The sequence below is a fragment of the Aspergillus niger genome (assembly GCF_000002855.4).
Source record: "Aspergillus niger supercontig An04".
NCBI lineage: Eukaryota > Fungi > Ascomycota > Eurotiomycetes > Eurotiales > Aspergillaceae > Aspergillus > Aspergillus niger.
The window spans coordinates 1,920,253-1,938,120 of NT_166539.1; the positions used below are offsets into that span (position 1 = coordinate 1,920,253).

At 46.4% G+C, this 17,868-nt stretch overlaps 10 protein-coding genes across 10 annotated transcripts; 6 read left to right on the forward strand and 4 right to left on the reverse strand.

Moving 5' to 3' along the window:
* Nucleotides 1-17: 17 nt before the first annotated feature.
* Nucleotides 18-843, forward strand: An04g07770 (uncharacterized protein; the record flags this gene model as incomplete). Its single annotated transcript, XM_059747666.1, has 3 exons — nucleotides 18-254; nucleotides 342-405; nucleotides 515-843. 3 exons carry the CDS (start codon nucleotides 18-20, stop codon nucleotides 841-843), a joined length of 630 nt encoding a protein of 209 aa, XP_059603667.1.
* Nucleotides 844-1,295: 452 nt separating this feature from the next.
* Nucleotides 1,296-1,958, reverse strand: An04g07780 (hypothetical protein; the record flags this gene model as incomplete). Its single annotated transcript, XM_059747667.1, has 3 exons — nucleotides 1,296-1,532; nucleotides 1,605-1,801; nucleotides 1,910-1,958. 3 exons carry the CDS (start codon nucleotides 1,956-1,958, stop codon nucleotides 1,296-1,298), a joined length of 483 nt encoding a protein of 160 aa, XP_059603668.1.
* A 174-nt stretch (nucleotides 1,959-2,132) lies between these two features.
* Nucleotides 2,133-2,713, forward strand: An04g07790 (hypothetical protein; the record flags this gene model as incomplete). The annotated part of the gene is made up of 3 exons (XM_059747668.1): nucleotides 2,133-2,224; nucleotides 2,289-2,441; nucleotides 2,518-2,713. 3 exons carry the CDS (start codon nucleotides 2,133-2,135, stop codon nucleotides 2,711-2,713), a joined length of 441 nt encoding a protein of 146 aa, XP_059603669.1.
* A 230-nt stretch (nucleotides 2,714-2,943) lies between these two features.
* An04g07800 (uncharacterized protein) lies at nucleotides 2,944-3,918 on the forward strand (the record flags this gene model as incomplete). The annotated part of the gene is made up of 5 exons (XM_059747669.1): nucleotides 2,944-2,985; nucleotides 3,048-3,334; nucleotides 3,390-3,603; nucleotides 3,656-3,844; nucleotides 3,874-3,918. 5 exons carry the CDS (start codon nucleotides 2,944-2,946, stop codon nucleotides 3,916-3,918), a joined length of 777 nt encoding a protein of 258 aa, XP_059603670.1.
* A 390-nt stretch (nucleotides 3,919-4,308) lies between these two features.
* Nucleotides 4,309-4,906, reverse strand: An04g07810 (hypothetical protein; the record flags this gene model as incomplete). The annotated part of the gene is made up of 2 exons (XM_059747670.1): nucleotides 4,309-4,535; nucleotides 4,699-4,906. The coding sequence occupies 2 exons, from the start codon at nucleotides 4,904-4,906 to the stop codon at nucleotides 4,309-4,311; spliced, it is 435 nt and encodes a 144-aa protein (XP_059603671.1).
* Nucleotides 4,907-5,630: 724 nt separating this feature from the next.
* On the forward strand, nucleotides 5,631-6,632 carry An04g07820 (hypothetical protein; the record flags this gene model as incomplete). Its single annotated transcript, XM_059747671.1, has 5 exons — nucleotides 5,631-5,699; nucleotides 5,807-5,900; nucleotides 5,941-6,162; nucleotides 6,294-6,415; nucleotides 6,513-6,632. 5 exons carry the CDS (start codon nucleotides 5,631-5,633, stop codon nucleotides 6,630-6,632), a joined length of 627 nt encoding a protein of 208 aa, XP_059603672.1.
* A 4-nt stretch (nucleotides 6,633-6,636) lies between these two features.
* Nucleotides 6,637-7,402, forward strand: An04g07830 (hypothetical protein; the record flags this gene model as incomplete). The annotated part of the gene is given in 4 exon segments (XM_059747672.1): nucleotides 6,637-6,749; nucleotides 6,804-7,065; nucleotides 7,085-7,191; nucleotides 7,285-7,402. 4 exon segments carry the CDS (start codon nucleotides 6,637-6,639, stop codon nucleotides 7,400-7,402), a joined length of 600 nt encoding a protein of 199 aa, XP_059603673.1.
* A 330-nt stretch (nucleotides 7,403-7,732) lies between these two features.
* On the reverse strand, nucleotides 7,733-11,070 carry An04g07840 (uncharacterized protein; the record flags this gene model as incomplete). Its single annotated transcript, XM_059747673.1, has 7 exons — nucleotides 7,733-7,809; nucleotides 7,907-8,033; nucleotides 8,120-8,185; nucleotides 8,331-8,546; nucleotides 8,649-9,205; nucleotides 9,293-9,419; nucleotides 10,684-11,070. The coding sequence occupies 7 exons, from the start codon at nucleotides 11,068-11,070 to the stop codon at nucleotides 7,733-7,735; spliced, it is 1,557 nt and encodes a 518-aa protein (XP_059603674.1).
* Nucleotides 11,071-11,461: 391 nt separating this feature from the next.
* On the forward strand, nucleotides 11,462-12,307 carry An04g07850 (hypothetical protein; the record flags this gene model as incomplete). The annotated part of the gene is made up of 4 exons (XM_059747674.1): nucleotides 11,462-11,506; nucleotides 11,638-11,733; nucleotides 11,824-12,008; nucleotides 12,082-12,307. The coding sequence occupies 4 exons, from the start codon at nucleotides 11,462-11,464 to the stop codon at nucleotides 12,305-12,307; spliced, it is 552 nt and encodes a 183-aa protein (XP_059603675.1).
* A 2,226-nt stretch (nucleotides 12,308-14,533) lies between these two features.
* Nucleotides 14,534-15,200, reverse strand: An04g07860 (hypothetical protein; the record flags this gene model as incomplete). Its single annotated transcript, XM_059747675.1, has 2 exons — nucleotides 14,534-14,605; nucleotides 14,949-15,200. The coding sequence occupies 2 exons, from the start codon at nucleotides 15,198-15,200 to the stop codon at nucleotides 14,534-14,536; spliced, it is 324 nt and encodes a 107-aa protein (XP_059603676.1).
* Nucleotides 15,201-17,868: the final 2,668 nt, after the last annotated feature.

Genomic DNA, 17,868 nt, shown 5'->3' on the forward strand with positions numbered 1-17,868 from the left:
ACTGAAGTCCAATATACATGAAGCATAACAACGGCGGACAGCGACAACCCGAGGCCCCGCAGCAGGAGGGGAGGCGTGTTGCGATGGGCGACGAGATAGGCCACGCCAGACGCAACAATAACCGTCCAGGTGCCCGCCCAGCAGGTCCACCATATACTGACCGGAGTATAGGCTGGCTGGGGCGTGGATGCGGCAGTGACCCCCAGTTCGGACCCCATGATTCTGCTGTCGTGGGGAGAAAAATGATGCAAAAGGTATCAATACAATGATAGACAGATCTAACGAGGGACTCTGATTGTGGCCAACACTGTCGCTCAATGTCATCGGCCCTGCTTCTGTAGGGGAGAGACGTCAGTGACATTGGCACCGGGCTAGCCAGTCTTTTCAACTGCTCGAGATTTCGAGGTTACATCTTTTATGGACAGGACGGCTCCCAGCCTACAGCGGGGCCGGCGCCCAACTCACATGCGGCCCCATTTTCTCTATGTTAGTGCTTTGAACTACCATGCTACAGTAGCAGCGGCCCACAGAGCGGCAGCTTTGTGCTTTCAACAATGGTTCTTGGCGACCTCCATCGCAGTGTGTTCGCATGGTAGGTTCCACCCGTTCTCGCAAGCGGCCGGTCCTGACGGTTGTTTCCTACCGCCAGATGCTGCTGATTGTCCGCCGTCGGTTCTCCACGGTCAGTTGTCCAGCAATGAAAGTCCACGTCCACTCTCATCGAGCATCCCCTATTCCTCTGCTAGCCAAGTAGGATTGCCACTTGTATGGACCCACCAGGGCACTGACAGACTTTCATGCGGCTGTCCAGGGAGATCATCCGGGAACGTTACATACATTTAGGACACGAATCTCCCGCTCCTTGTTTTGTTCCCCCCCCTCTCATAGGATTTGATGCACTTGTCCAAGTTGCAACGCCCGGGGGCTGTTCAGCGATAGACAATCGTACAGCAGCAACACGAAAGCTTTCTGGTGAGTCGGGAGCAAAGCATAAGGGGGAGACTACTAAATATTCGAATAGATTTCCCAGCCCTCAATTGAAATCCCTCGCAATGTCAGATCCAATTATTGCCGACTTGTCTTGTTCCTAAACAATGTAGATCCCAGTATTGTTACCTATGGCAATCCCCCATCTTCTGCATCTCCTCTCTCGCTAACGTGAATGACCCTTATTATGGTTGAAAGAAATTAGATCATATGGAATGAAAAGCAGCATCGAATTCTAGACTACAAGAACACAATTCTGTACTTTCTACAACATAGTAAATGATACTCCGTTATTGAACTTCCCACATTCACCGCTTCTTGTTTGCTTCCACGCTCGTAAGCATCGCTTTCCATAGGGCAATGTCACTTCCGGTCAACGCAGCGGCCTCAACAGCAGTAGCTAATACATCAAGTCCTCCGGGGCTGTTGGCCACCATAGAGAAAGCAGATCTTGCAGGTTTGAAACATATTGTCGGAAGCGCCTGGTATTCCAGCTCCATCACAATCCCGACATAAGCGATGAAAACATAGAGCAAGGACCATATCTGGTGCCTTTGTTCCACACCGGTCACATTTGGCTGCCTCTATATTTTCCATTGGCTCTCTCAGAGGTATACTCCGCTCATTCTCGACCAATTGTCTAGCTCGGGCCAGGGCATTGGATTGAAGTCGACATAGCTGTCGTAGGTTGCAGAGTTCTTGAAGTGTCTGCGGCAGAACCCACATCGACCCTGCATGGTTCTGTGACCACAATGCCTGCTCGAGCCTCTGAGATTCATGTTGCGCCTTCTCAAGGGCTCGGTAAAATCGTGCTCTGATTACACACGAACGAGGGTAAGTTTTCATTTTTCTGGACGGTGACCTCGAGCCTGCAGCTAAGTATGTCAGTTCCCCCAGATCATCATTGTGTGAGGGGATAAACCTTTCATCTCAGCCGGAGGCACAACGCCCGTTAGCGTATTCTTCTGCATCAGTAGGTGCAGGATGTGGGTTGGAGTGGTGGAGTGAAATATACTTGAAAAGACTGGGGAAGGAAAAATAGAAATGGTCGAGGTACAGCTTAGCAATCGTGGGAGTACATACTTCCACCCAATATATATTGAGTTGAAGCCTGTGAAACGGTAGCACCACCATGGCCTAGATATATGGACTTACAACCGTCCCGGCATTCTTGCGGATCACGGACCGTTGATGTGAACCGTGCGGATGTCGGGAAGTACTTCTTCGGGCTAATCCCGTTCGTTATTTGAATCGTTGACCAGAGGATCTCACTTACTAATGTTTCTGGGCCGTAAGGTAAGGAAACCCGCTTCGTACAAGTGGCATGCCTTCAATGGGGCCATCTCCGTGGTCGCCGTGCCCTTCCTCCGTTTCTTTATCTCATATGACGCTAAAGTAAATAGACGGAAAGTCTATTCCTCCGTCGGCCTTGGTTCCTGCAGCCAGACGTATAGGTAAGAATGGATTTTCCGGAATCCTACAGTCTCGGCTTATTCCATGAATGGTTAAAGCCGGATGGTACTCTACGAGTTACGGTATCCAACTGTTCATCCGGAGTGGCAAAGTCCACACTTCAGGCGCGGCTGGACCTCCGAAGGTTACCATTACTCCTGAGAACAGTGTCAGAACAGCAAGAGGCTCTGGCTGGTCCCCCCCTAGATCTCTGGCCGGTCACAGTCACAGTCGATCGACCTCCCTCCTACTCTCCGTCGCCCACGGCAGTTGACCATGCCGAGCGGCGAAGATTATTCAATCTCACCCGATAATATAAAGATACCCCATCACTCATGGAGGGTCTTTCCCATTCCACGTCGACACAGTCGAATGGAGAGCGATGATATGATGCCAAGTGCTGGCCAGCGTCCTACAGACCCGGACATCCTTGTCGTGGAGGCGTGGGGACAAGGATTCCTGGTGGGCTCCCTTATTGTCATGATTGCCATCACCGCGGCCAACATGAAAAAAGGGGTGCTCCTGCACAGACTCATCGTGGCAGAGGTAAGTTGTGCTGTGTCTTTGGGGCGAAAGGGACGCTATCCCCTGCTGACGTGGACGCTTAGCTCGCCCTGGCCCTCGGGCACGGAACGTTCATCTTTCTCCATGCGCCTGCGTATGGCTGGTATCTCTCGGTCACGGCCGTGGGTCTCACAATTTCGCATTCCCTCCACAACGTGATTGCATGGATGAAGATCCGCGGCTTTTTCCCACCCTGGGGCACGCGGCTCTATTTGATCACCCTGCTGGCGGCCCAGCCGTACTGGGTCGTCGAGATCTATGCCAATTTTGCCTTTTTCAACCGGGGCCAGGCCTTGTACACCACCACTCGGCCACTCGAGCCGCTTTTCCGGTGCGGTGTTCGAGCGCAATTCTTTCCACGCCCGGCGTTGCTAATCCGAATATAGGGACCCTTGGTGGATCTTCACCACCTGCTTTCTCCTGTACATCATCCAGCGTGGGTATGGGTGTTCGCTGATGCAGCTGATCCGCATCAGCCCACGGTTCGGCGTCATGCTCCTGTTCATGGTGATCTCCGTCGTGTTTGCAGTGGTGGACATGTGTGCGATCCGGGTTGAGAATCGCCTAGGTTATCCTCCGGGCATGGAGCCGTTCTGGAAGGTAAACAGCCGCCACTGACGAGAAAAAGATCAGCATGCTGACCCTGCTGTAGTTAGCGTTTGTTTTCAAGTGCCTAAGCGACACCATCATCTTGGATGACTTCCGGAGCGCCCTGAACCGACTGCGCTATCACTATCACCCGGACGCGCCCCCACCGCAGGAGACCACGCACGCTCGCGGTCGGAGCACAAACCGGCTTGTGGACTGTGTGCCCGAGGCATCTATCAAACGCCCTGATCCAGTATGTCGTCCACCTGACATGGTGTAAAGCCTGGAGTATCGTGTGTCGGCGCCAACGCGCACGGCACAGGCTGAATATAAATGCTGGATCTGCTAGGTACATAGCCGCTACGCATGGGAAGGGGCGCGACACACGTCCGTGACACATCCTCGCGTCTTTGTCTGGCGGACATGATGGAGACCCACTTCACCGAACCGCTGGAGTTTAAATGATCACCTGTGCGGCTGATTCGTTCAACAACCAACGCCACCGACGATCAAATGCAGCTACGGGGTGGAAGTTTTTGTTTACGGAGTAGACAACGTATTCCTTTACCTTGGGATCGACAGACCAGGTTGCCCTCGCTCTACTACAGCCAGCACAAACATTCACTCTTCATTGAAGATAGCTATATACTCTAGAATCGAGCAGATCTTAATTCCGGCCGGACAAGATTGGTGAAAGACAGTGGTTCTAAACGATGTTCATTCCGACTCCATCTCCTTGTACCGAGCTGAGCGACGGGATTTGGTGTGAGAGGTCGGGACACTCTCATAGGTGCTGCTCACTCTCCTGTGCAGGCGGTGATTTTCCTGGTTTTGATCTTCCATTTGTTCCTCCAGCTTTCTATAGCTCTCCGTCAGCTCAAGGTCCCGTAGAGTATCACTTGGTAACGCAATGAAGATAAGCTTACCGGACTCTAGCTTCGAGACTTGAAAATACAGATCAGCACCGTTCAAGAATGAATGACGGCCGGGTTTGGGACATCATATGACGCGACATACTCGCGGATCAACGACGCGAGAGCCTTCAGATCATCCACATTATTGGGATGCTCAGGAAGCTCGTTTGTGATCACGCTGTCGACCTCCCACATTGCATCTCTGTCGCTTGCGCCGTTTTCCCGTTTTCTAGGGTTAAAATGCCCTCACCCAAGGCGGCCTGAAAGTTCGGTTTCCTGTCATCTGGCGGAGCTGATTCTGTGAAGTGCGAGGCATTAGACCAAATACCAGATTGCGATTTCTTTTCAGCTGATGCTAGTAGATTCCAGAGCTCGTTCAATCGTGGCAGGTAAGCTTTCATTGTTATCAGAGGATATGAGTGACGCCGGGAGGAATGGGATTTTTGTAAGATATATGCATACCACGAAGGCGAGAGGTCCCAGCCTAGGACGCACATGGCGCCTTATAAGGATTGGCTGTCTCGTTGACTTAAAATCAAGATGACACCACGTGCTAATCCTACCCGAAACGGTTCATCCAATGCAAGCCCGAAGTTAAAGATGACATTGAGGCCATGGTCCTAGGCATAGGCAGACCAAAGACCAAGTGTAACCTCGCTAATTCTTGTAGTACTCAACGGTGATTAACTAGGGACTAGTCAAACTATGTGCAGTCGGGTTATCTTGTCTTCCTGCAAACCAGAACAATTGAGGCTGGATTCCCTGACTCGAGTTGTCGGATGGTGAGAATACGGGTGACGTCCATGGCAACGATACAGATAATTATCATAAAGCAGGAAAACAAGAAAGCCATACAACATCACAAGCTATTACTGTAAATGCGGCCCTCCAACCTCTGAACGCATGCTAAAGAAGAACCCAGTATGCTCTTCATACTAAAAGCTGCAAGACATGTTTTCAACAAAACGCTCTGAGTCCATTGTCTAGCATCCTTTAGGTTTGCCCCGGGAAACACTCGCAATCTGCCGAGAGTATGGAGGATCCGCTCGTCTCTTGGCCACATAAACATTCGAAGTCAATGGTGCGCATGTATGGACGTATGACTTCCCAGAGCTGCTTGCGACAATGTTCGAGCTTTCGAGGGCGCACTTCACGCGCGGAAGGAAGAATGCAGAGACGGTGGCTGATTCCAACGTGTGTTTATGGACGACCGTAAGGTGCATTACCAACCAATCAATGGGGGCCGATAGCTTGATAGAGACGTGTCGAGAAATATCCTCGGGATGCGTAAGCGGAGATAGGATGCTGGGCCCATTCTAGGTCGAGAACTCGGAAACCGCATAAGAAGAGGACAAGTAACAGTCAACCGCCAGAACCCCGCATTCGCAGGGGAATGTCTAATAGCTGTACTGCAGGTTGGGCATCCCCATATCAGGCGTATCTTCGCCTTTTCTTAGGGTTCTGGTCTGTGGACAACATGATGACATTTTCACGGAAGGTGTCTCTCCTGGATCTTCTACCTCTAAGGCCCTCTCAATGAGCAGCTGCAGCCTTGGGGATTTCACGGTATCACAACATACGCTGTTGTACAAATATGGTGCTTGTATGGAAAATTTGTGCATGAGAAGGCCATGGACTCGGTACTGGAGTATTGCCGGTAGCGCGCGCGTACGCCTTATATCGCTTGGAACTGTCACACTAGTCCGCTTTAGAGGGACTTCGGATTTCTCCCCGTCTATCGTAACCCTGGGTCAAACTGCGGGCCAAGAATGGTGGAATATTGGTCAGATCATGCCGATGCCCCGGGAGACCAACTGGGCAACATGAAGGGTATGAAAAATCAGCTGGGAAATTGCCGTAAGCGGAGTAGCCATGGTTATATTCGACTACCCCTCACAGTGAAGTTCCAGGTCGGCCACTTTGCCGATAGGATAACTCTAATACTAGTCGACAGCACCGCATACGTTCAAGAGACCTCAAGCTTCTGATCCTGCTCGACGATCAAAGGCACAAACACCAAGCGACGAATGTCGAAATTGGGGAGGGGCTGCTCCGACGGCGGTGTCGTCGGTTTTCGGGCACCCTCAACTAACGGATGGTACTGGTGGTGGCGGCAATATGGATTGAATGCATGGAGTCTTCGAGGCAACCCAACACAGGGAAAGCAATTGCATATGTTCGCCAGGCTACAGCTGATATAGCATGTAGCATTTACCGACAGCGATCGGACACGGCTCCGATTGGGTGCCCTGGCGCAGTCGCCATCGCATGCCCCAAAGCTGCTTAATGACCGCTGAGGACTGCCCGTGCAATCTCACATGCAACAGCTTACCGCAACAGAGCAGTGTTAAATGACCACGATGTGAGCACTGTAGCGGTCGTAGCTCTTCGGCCTGTCAAGTTAAGCATTGGCAGGACTCCACAGGGTATCCTTGGGGGGTCTGATCGCGGCGGCACAACAGATGTGCCAGCATCAAAGGCTTACCGAGGAAAGGGGGAAGAGCCCCGCAAACAATTACACCGTTCACCAACCAATGAAGGAGGTGATTTATCCGTGACGGTCTGTGTTGAGCGTGTAGGAATCGGACTGCAGAGAGAAGACGAGAAGCAGCGATGAATGTCACTGCCGCATGGGATCGGCTGCGCGTAAAGAGAATCGTTATGTCCTAGGCATGCTGAAACTCACGTTATTCTCGATAACCTCTAAGTATGCGGGCGGCAACCCACTGCTGAGAATCACTTGAGGCCGGAACAGTGGCGGTGTTCTTGTTGCGACAAGGCGCCTCCCGGACATGACCTGGCTCGAGGTCGAGGTCAAAGAGTTTGATATCCGGCCCCGTCCGAGGCTGGACGACATCATGGACCGGTTGGCGAATGGACTGACGGGCGCACACTAGGGTGGACCATGATTAGTCATCGGGCGCACGTCCAACACGGTCTGTCAGAAGCGCTCTCATCACACAGCCGTTGTAGGTTGACAGATGAATCGATCGGGTGGGAAGTAAACCTACCACTGACAGCTAGCTTTCCACGGCGCTTGCTCAGGTGACCTTGGGTGATTTCTCTGATTATTAATAGTCCTTGACACAGTTTAATTCGTTCTCCGAACCCATTACCGGGATTAGTGGATGTCCTCTTTGTAAAGTAATACAGACGAAATTCAAGAATCTATTAAAGTCAGGGCAGCGTTATTGATAGCTGCAGAGGATTTATCACCTACCCTGGATTCACCGCGGTCGAGGTCCAAGAGGTCCTGTATCTAATCGCCCAGCCAGCATTGGTGGTCTAGGATTCATTAGGATCTCTGCGGATTCAGACAATATATGGAGAGATGGCCATACCAAAGTCTTGCATCTGCTAGATAATTTTCAATTTATATATTATTGCCCTCCGCTGCTCACTTGCCTGGACGAGCATGCGGATATAGGAAAGCACTCGCAAAATACCAATATTCTCTATGATAAACACGATCGTCCCAAACGGAGAAAAGTTGATCGATGGGCCGTATAGCCCTAGCAACAGTGCAGGCTGTCGACGCTGGTATAGCCATTCGTGGAAATAAAGTTGTGTACTGAGGCTGGAGGCTCGAGGTCGGGTCAGAACGTATAAAATACACGGTCCGGGCGCATCATCCCAGTAAGCGACGTAGAAGGGCTGGAGTTGGAAGCACGAGCGAAATCCTACGTAAGGTAATCAGAGGTATATATACTACCCCGGCCGGATGTGTCAATTGGAGAACACTGTAATGTCCATGCGAAGCAGCTCATGAAAGGGATATATAGTTAGGACGGAGCGTCCAGCACTCCAGCATTATTAAATAAAAACTGCATAGGAGACGGCGACGGCACTCAGCATAATCCATAGAATCCCAACATCAACCACTTGCCAGCAGGATTCTGATCCTTGGTCCCACGTATGATATGCCAGGGCCGCCATTGCCGTGACCGCCAGAGAATAGTGGATTTTCATGGCCACCTGACAGTGCTGTCGGACGACCGCATGCAAGGTCACGGGGATCATGAGAAGAACAGCAGCAGCTGCCTAGCCCTACTTAGTGGTATGCTCTCGGATCACAATAATAATTATCATCATCATCATCATCATCATCATCATCATCATCGAGGGGCAGCGTGGTGGACTGACCAGTAAAGGCACCCAGTCATGCCTCAGCGAGGCGATCGGGTTCTCCGCTCTGGCGATGGCAATGGCTCCATGAAGCAGGGAATGGGCGGCCATCACCCGCCCAACCCAACAATGCGACCACGCAACGGCAGAGTAGCTGATTCCGAGCAGATAGGCTGGGAGGCCAAAGGTGAGGCCCGTACCGAGCGCCAATAGGTTCAAAACAGCGAGCTTCACCGCGCGTTGCTGGACGTCGGCCCAGCCATGGGCAGACACGAGTAGAAGAACAATGTTGGCACCCAGGAGCACCCCAACCAAGATCGCCTCGAGAGCGATAGCAATGTCAATAGCCTGGAGAAGCCACGGCAACTCGCGGCCGAGACGCCGTCCAATAGAGGCCGCGATGTGGCGTTGGACAGTCCACCGACCAAGCTGGTACGCTAACCGCGTGAGAAGCCAGACGCCCAGCAAAGCAGCAACCCATATCCCGTACCAGTCAACGGGCTGGGTTTGGGTAGCCTGTTCATACAGGTCTGAGAGTGCTGGAGGCATTGTCTCTGGGGGAGCGGAAGTTGGACCTGGCAGATTGGAGATGGGAGATGTTGGCTTATAAGCATATTCACGGCGTCGGCCTTGGGCCACCGGGACAGCTAGATGCTACACACTTTCATTATTGGTGGTCGGCTCTGCGGCCCTCCTGTTGTAGTTGGAGATGGTGAGACGGTGAAGTATATGGCGGGCACGTGTATTTGCCCGTGTAACCACGAGGTCAAATCCGAGAAACGCTGGGTCCTATTAGCCCTTCCAATCTGATGCCCGGCATCAGAACTATGAGGTGCATCTAAGACAACCTATAAAAGCAATGAATGGGTATTTAGCGAGCTTCTGCTTCTAACAGGCAGGGTCAGGTTTTGACGTCCTTATTACCATGGTGGCTTATGGGAAGTCATTTTATTGTTCTACCGTAGCTCTACATAATGCTGACAAAGGTTGAATTATCTGAGAATGGAGTTGTGTTCGACTGCTATGTATGTCGCTCTATAGTACATACAGAAGCACCGCTTGAATTTGTATCAGTTGTGGGAACAAGTCAGTAATTCTTCAGACTTTTGTATGGAAATCTTCGGACACTCCCCGGCGCAAACATATATACAAAATGATTAATTAGCTAAGGTATGTAACAACAACTGATGGCTCCTCTAAGTCCGTTCGGTTACAGTCGGTCTCGAAATTCCCCTGACCTTCAAACACATGATGATTGTTTTCTCGTCCCACTGCCAAGGATATAGTAGGGGAGTTATAGAGAGCAATCCACTTGCAAATGATGGTGGCCTCCAATACAGATCGCATTGTAGCGAATATTGCTCAAATAATATGCTCGCGCTAAGCCCTTGTCAGTGGGGCTGGAAAACAATTGTCATGTGTTTGAAGGTCAGAGGAGTTTCGAGACCGACTGTATGTGTCCAGGAATTGATATTTTAACAGGGGTACAAAGGCGCGGTTCTACCCGGCTGAGCACGCAGGATGCTTGTGTCGAGTGAATTCTTCCGCGGGATCCAGATTAGAGATACAGAATTAGGAGCTCTGGCTTGCCGCAGGCCCCACCCCTTCACAGTTTCTCAACTTCCTAGGGGCCATAAGCCTTCCAACAAGAACCGATGCTTATACATGAGATTCCATTTCTTAGAAAAAAGAAGAAAAAAAAAAAAATGATGAGCAGAACAATACTGAATTATTCTATCGAATACTGACTGATTGCCTGGTACAATCGCTCAGCACACTCCAAAAAAGCTCATGCCGCAGTAACTAATATGACTACGCTATTCTTTCACTGCAGTAATGTAATCGTCTTGATTTCAAATTGCTCATGATCCACTAAACTATCATCTAAACTATCATCTAAAGCAGAAGAACAAATACATCTTATCTTCTTCTCATTCTTCTCAGCCGGCAATTTTCCAAACAGAAAGCCTGATACCAAACAGACCCTCCGGCCAATCTCATAGGGTACATCGCCAGCGATGTTAACCCGGTCAGTGCCAGCCACTTAGTACACCTCCACACCTCCGTTTGCCAACAAGTGGCCCTTATAGACCGTATAATCGGCTCCAATCAAGGTTAGTGCTCTCACGTATGCTTGCATATCTGTCTTATCCAAGGCCATACTGTTGATCATCCTTTCCACGTAGTCCTTCCGGCTAAAGGTTATTTGTGACGCAGGCTTATCGGATGGAGTAGTTGAGTCAGTTGCGGCGGCAGTTGCCCCTTCTACAGGGATTGGGCGAACAGGATTTCCGGGTTGCGGTTCTGAATTATCATTGGACTCTGCATTGATGGTATTCGGAGCGGGGCTGGCTGTCGCCTCTCGCTTCGCCGTGATACTAGATTGACCTCTTGGGACATGGCTTCTTTCCGGCTTTGCTCGTTGCCAACAGAGCACCATGATTGTCCGTTCCTTCTTTCGTCAGACATTTCAGTTTCTACAGCACCTCTGCCTGTACCCAACCGCTATTTGTTGCCCATGACGTCATATCCCGTATCGTGTGCGAGAATGTCAAATGTTTGAAAAATCCTTGGGGAGCTTCTGATCTTCTAGACTGTTTGAAACATAGAATTGAAACTCAATGAAACAGATTCAGATCACCCAGCACCACTTAACCTTGAATTTCATTACTCTGCATCAGGCCTTTTGATTGGGCCCTCGCTTTGCCCTCAGAGTAAAGAAGAGAGCGACCCTCGACAAGAATGCAAATTCATCTCCGCCCTTTGCTGTGGACCAATGAGATGGCATTGTGTCGGGTGGGTGATTTCCCTGTCTCGCTGACCCGGGTCTAATGAGTAGATATTCCTCGGCAACGGTGACCGGCAGCTCAAACAAGGTTTGTTAGAGCTTTCTTAGTTCCAGCTCTACCACTCAGGTTTTCTTGCTCACTATTCAGGGGTATAAGCCCCGTAGTGGGTTTTTCTTGTTTGATTCTCGCATATTCCCCGTTCTGAGGCGTTGACACAGGTCTTGTATGATTGCGCAATTGGTGGTTCTGGAGATACTGCCCTTGGCATGGGGGCAAAGAACCTGATCTTTCGGTTTACTCTATGGATGGATAAGGTCAAAACGAAAGGGGTAAAATTTCCATCATGAGGTGGAGCCCTGGACGTCTCCATGCGACCAGCCAGAACCGGTAATCATGGTAAGCAGAGGGTAACGGTGGGCAACATGACTGGTGCCGTGTGCTCAAGACGGAATATCTCAGTCATCGAGAGCCTGTCGGTTGGGAGAAAAGAGAAAGATGCCATCGTGTTTTGCCTTGGTGGATACTGCCATCTAGAGGCCCAGGCGGTTGTGCTCGCAGCAATAGAATTGCCCGACTCTGCACTCTCTGGGTTTCATCACATACTATTATGAGTAGTCCTGCTGCTTTCAGCTATGATAGTCTGTGTTGTTACGGCATTTAAGCTTATCAGTTGAGACCACAATAGCGGCAATGTTGGATATAATTGTGTGGTTTCTTCTATTTCTTGACGTACGTGACCTCGGTGGCCGATACTTATCGATGAGACAAGTGAAAAGGTCCCTTTCCTTGAGACTGTATGAGATGATCCATTTCTACCCGGTTACTAAGGTAAGCATCAAGGCCCGGTCATGGCCACATGACTGGCGAGCTGTGACTTCTGGTGCGTGAAATCTTGCGAACCAGCCAGCTTTAGCCCTCAAGATTCGGAAATACCCTCGCGCTGACCAATTTGAACCATGCAGAGACATCAATAACACCTGATATGGTTAGAACAAGGATCTTAGAAAACGCGTAAAATCTAATCTTATTAGCATTCTCTATAAAACATCTGCGGCCAGGTCAATGACCAAGCCTTTTATAGTTATTATGTCCACCAGCCGTGGAGCCAACTGCCCGCTTCTGACTTAACCGTCGCTGTGCTGTCGGGTTGTGGATAAAACCATTATTACTAGAACACAGCAAACCAGAAACTTATCTCACAATTAAAATCCCTAAAAAGAGTTTCTAGAGAATAATAAGTAAATCATATCTTGAAATTAAGACCAGACCAGACAAGCTTTCCAGATGCGATTATTCGAACATGAAATGAATTTAAGCAAGTCTGGCACTATAATACTCGTCATATAAAAGAAGCCACCATAATAAGTTCAAAGATAAAAAAGCATCCACAGCCACTCTTCTATTCTTATAAAAATATAATCAAATAACATAAGTGACTTCAATGATCGGGAACAGCCGGCGAAGCACAAGCACGAGAAATAGATAAAATTAGATTTAGAACACCGTGATAACAACAAGACATCTAAAACTGTTAAATTATCATAGCAGCCGTTGAAGATACTTTTCTTCTTATTATACTAAATATATAATATATAGTTTTCGAGATTCCAGCATGAGCTGATATCTTCTAGACCATAGCACCACCACTTTCCAAGAAAGCGCTGTCAAAAGATAAGAAAATTGCTTCTATTAATCTAATTATTAAGTTAATCTATTCCCCGACTCGTAAGTTGTAGCAGCAACTAGATGACTATAATCCAGTCCTTGCAGAGCGAGACGCGCGATTGGTAGCTAACTACCAGCGCCTCTGTGAATCGTATATCGTGTAGCATGCTAAGTACTCGCGCCTTGAAAAGAAAAATAATTAATTATAAGTCATCCACGCCCGCCTTATCAACGAAAACACCCAGTTGAACCGTCGCTGCCGGAATGAAAAAGCCCGGTTGTGCCACTTTCGGGACGCGATCCAAAAATTAAGAAATAGTATGATTAACGTGGTTAAAATATATGAGAATTTCAAGATGACGGAAGCATCCGCAGCAAGCAGTACAAACAAACCAACACAGGAGCAGAAGAAAGTGGCGGTCATTGTACCCATGGTATATATCCAAAAAAACCAAGGTACCAGCGCTTCTCATTAAAAATAATAATTAGATATGCAGTGGACGAGGATAGTGAATTATATATATTAATATAAAATAATACTGAACCGAAATAGCTTTGTACATAGAACCCATGAACAACGTGCACAAAAACGCCAGAACTGGAATCAAGGATTATAGACTCTCTATATTCTTTCATATTTCATAATATTATCCATATCAACATGAATAACACAGCCTGATAGTAGTAATATTACATAGTTATTATTACTTAGTAATAACTCTAATAGATTCTTCTGGGTGACCCAGTGTCTAATAACCGTTGTCGCAATGTTCAGTAGGCCTGGGCGATTAAGCTGGACAAGATATTATAATAATCCAGGAATCAGCTGTCTCAGAAGAGCTGCAGCAACCGTAGTTTAGCTATAATATGAATGCCATCACAGTACCAAGCGCATAAATTCAATACCGTTGATTGATTTATCTGACGCTTTCAGAGTCTCACTGACGCAACAGCGCATGATTCTAATTATTGCCGTGCCAATACGGCACCTTCGCCGTGCACATTGCGCCGAAAGCATTAGTATTTGGACGTGTCCACTAGATATAATAAAAGTAGCCGGAGCATCTCTATCTTGAAATAATCTAGTTTAGAAAATAGACCACTGCTTTCTAAGACAATCTTACAGCTATTAATATCAGATTAACCACAGGACTGTATATCAATTTTTTTATTTATTAGTAGTGATGCGGCTATAATCATCTCGTATAACACCGCTAAGCTCGTGCTTTGAATAGAAAGAACATCATCGTCTTCTGAGTTCTATAATAGAAGATCATAGTAGCCAAAGTTAGAGGTCATTCTTGTTTATACTATTAATAACAAAAGTTTTGTTCACTGTGTGTTCTTTCCTCTAAATAGCCATGATATTAATACTCCCAGTTTCTGACTCGAATTGCTTTGTAGAGCGAAGCGTTACTGGGCTAAGAACTACTGTGTATATCTATATTCTCAAACAACAGCGTGGTCTTTTATACAATCATGACTGGAGTGCAACAGCTGAAATCTCGTTGAATACCATGCCTGGGAAACAAAACATGCAGGTCAGTTTATAAATATAAGAAGCTTTTTACTAGATTATTTATAGCATCTTTCTACGGACGTTTATCCAAGTAACAAGCAGCAAATAATAAAGAATAAAAACTTACAAGAATAAAATATGCCCCCGCACCACGTGCTTAGTAGTTACAACAGTATTTAGCTAGTCACTTTTACTTTGCTGAAGAAATCCAATATCTCATTTAATTTTAATTAATCTTTATAGAAGCCAAAGCAGTGTCTTCACAATTAATCTAGCGAATTCAACGCTGCCTCGATGATAGGACTGCTTTTTGTACTACACATGGCATTGAAGATCGCTTAATACTTCTTCCAAGCTGCATACTATGCCTTGCTCCCAGAGAAGATCCTTTCCTAGTTGCGTGCATCTCATTTTCCAGCCTTCGGATATGTCGGTGACCTCCGTGACCTTATGTTGGAGGCGATCGAGCTCCTCTCGCTGTTGGTTGTTTTCTCGTACTAAACGCTCAATCCTCGCAGTGAACGACTCATCAGTATCCGATATTGACGGACGCTGAAAAGGAAGGATAAGCGGATTAGCCTCCACACCGAGGTCCATTGAGGGTGGCCTACTTTAGTGCCCCGTGCCACGTCTGCCACTGCAACAGGACGGACGGCCTCGATCGACCGACCGATATCTCTGCATGTTGCATCGTACAGACCCACCGACCCATTGGCCAGACTAGTGTTCATTCAATGTGCCTTTTGCATCAGTAGCCGACCAGGCATACCCATCCCTTGGGCCTGGCTTCAGTCGTACAGCCCGGGGATGGACCCTCACCGCAAGCCGATCATCTAGATATGTCAGCTTGTTCAATATTGTTGAGCGAGTTTGGGCCGGGGAAGGAGTTACAGATATGGTTCCCCAATGCCTCGCGGCATTGTTGGCGGAGCCGAGTGCGCCTTTCATTGCTGTCTCGGGCCATTGGATTTCTCCCGAACACTGATGCGAATCATGTTCATTCGCGGTCGTCTATCAGGAACATATCGTATCCATTTCGCTCCTTTAACCCAGCATGGCCAAGGTCACCTCACCTTATGTGCAAGTGATTACCACGACGTCTAGGCACCAAGAGTAGACTTTTCTTTGCCCACGGTGACTTTTGTTTGCCCATAATGGGGTGAGCCCGTCATATGCAGGCCGCCGACTTCAACCACTTCAATTCAGCAGTACTTGTGATCACTTGCTGAGGCAACGCGGGTTTTCGGTTATTGATCGTGCCGGACCTTATCTGAAGCGGAATGTTTAATATACCAGTAAAGTTGCCCTTCACAGATCGTTTGATAATATTATTCGTTAACGAGAATGTCTGGTCGATATTAACCCTCGTTGTCCACACGAACAATGCCAATACCCACTTCCCCCAGGATTAAAAGAGGTAGGCGACATTTCAGTCGAAGAACAGATAAAACCACAGACGTAAATTTTTACATCGCTAATCAATTGACCGCCTATGGCTTTCCGTGATACCTTATCTTAGTAGATGGCGGTAAATATGTCATTATATGTGATTTTTCCTAGATTTGGTTGAGGTGTTTAGATCGCCCAAATTACGGGCATGGGTTTTGGGCTTTCTCACTGATTGACTAATACCCGCAGTTCACAAAATTGGGTAATTCTATAAGAGATATATCTCAAAAATAGATAATATACCCTACTCTTATAAGTAGGCATACTTCATAACCAGAAGATAATTAACAGAGTATTAGTCACTCTAGTTGGTATATAAATTATAAAAAGTCTGGAATAATTGAGTATAGTGAATACCATTACTAGAAGCATAAAAATATACAGCTACAAAAACTTCTCAAATAATTATAAAATAAATAAAATAGAAGTAAGATATCCCTAGATAAGTTAAGAAATATCCAAGATTTATAGAAAATATAACCGCGTTCTTAACACTTGGACACCCCCATTTATGCATCACGAAAGCTTCATGCACGTTTGGGATCGTCCTGGTTCAAGACCCTGATAAATAAGCCAAAAAGCCAAGACTAGTTACAAGTCTATGACTAACTAAACTTCTTAACAAGCTTTTTCTCTCTATCTGTTTAAATATCCAACTAATTCTTCTAATATAAAAGTCAAGATTACCATTATCTTTATTATAGAAACTTATAAATCTCATATTTTATAATATATAACTTTTAATCTAGCTTAGTCTTTTATATTTATCACATCAATCCACCTCTCGAGATTTTAAATATCTTTAGTTGGTCACATTGCTACTACTTTAAGTTGCAACATATTAATAAAGCGCTTTTGAGGTAGCTGGCTATATTACTATATTTATAAAGAATAATAGTATTAGTTATATTAGTTCATCCAATATCCGCATTTCATCTATTCGTTGGAGGACTGGGCTAGATGGCATATATAACTATAATTAATATATAAATCCTGAAATAAGACCAGACTAGGGCTTATTAACTAGCTTTACATATTTTTAACTAATTTTTTCTTTTCATAGACAGATATTCCCGCTAGATAATTCTTTTTATAACTGCATCTATTGCTAGAGCTGGGATATCGTGCTATATATTAGATAGTTCCAAATAAACCACAGAATAAATGGGCGACTAATTAATAGAATCTAGTATTCAGTTCTCAAGTTAATAATCTAAGTAAATAATAAACTTAGAATATATTACAGATTAGTTAAAATTACAAGGCTCTATAGAATTTTTAATCATAATATAAAAGCTTATAAATATAAAACACAGACTTCTAAATAATAATTATTATTTAATAAAATTATACAGCTCTCTCGCGCTACTTTTAATATATTATATTTATTATTATTTGAGATTATTGATACCATCGCTGATGTGGTATTGTAAATATACTATTTAAATTTAACTAATTACTAATTATATGCTAGTTGTTATAGTACAGCGTTCGGTTCTTGAGTTTAGTTTCTATCAGATTATATACTATTTTATTTCTATAGTTTCATCGAACTATCACCTTCCATGCGAGAAATAAATAGGCTTTAAATATTTTTAATATTTATTTTTTTTTTAGGACTACTCCGGCTTCCGCACCAGTAAAATCCTCTAGTATATCTGGTAGATAAGATTCAGCGCTTCTATTCACATTGCTAGATTCTATTATTATATATATAATAATTATTTTTTTCTACTAGTCTTGTCCCACAATCAACCTACACTTAGAAGCCCGTATAAGTCAACAGTCTATTAAATCTTTTTTAATAATTTATTTT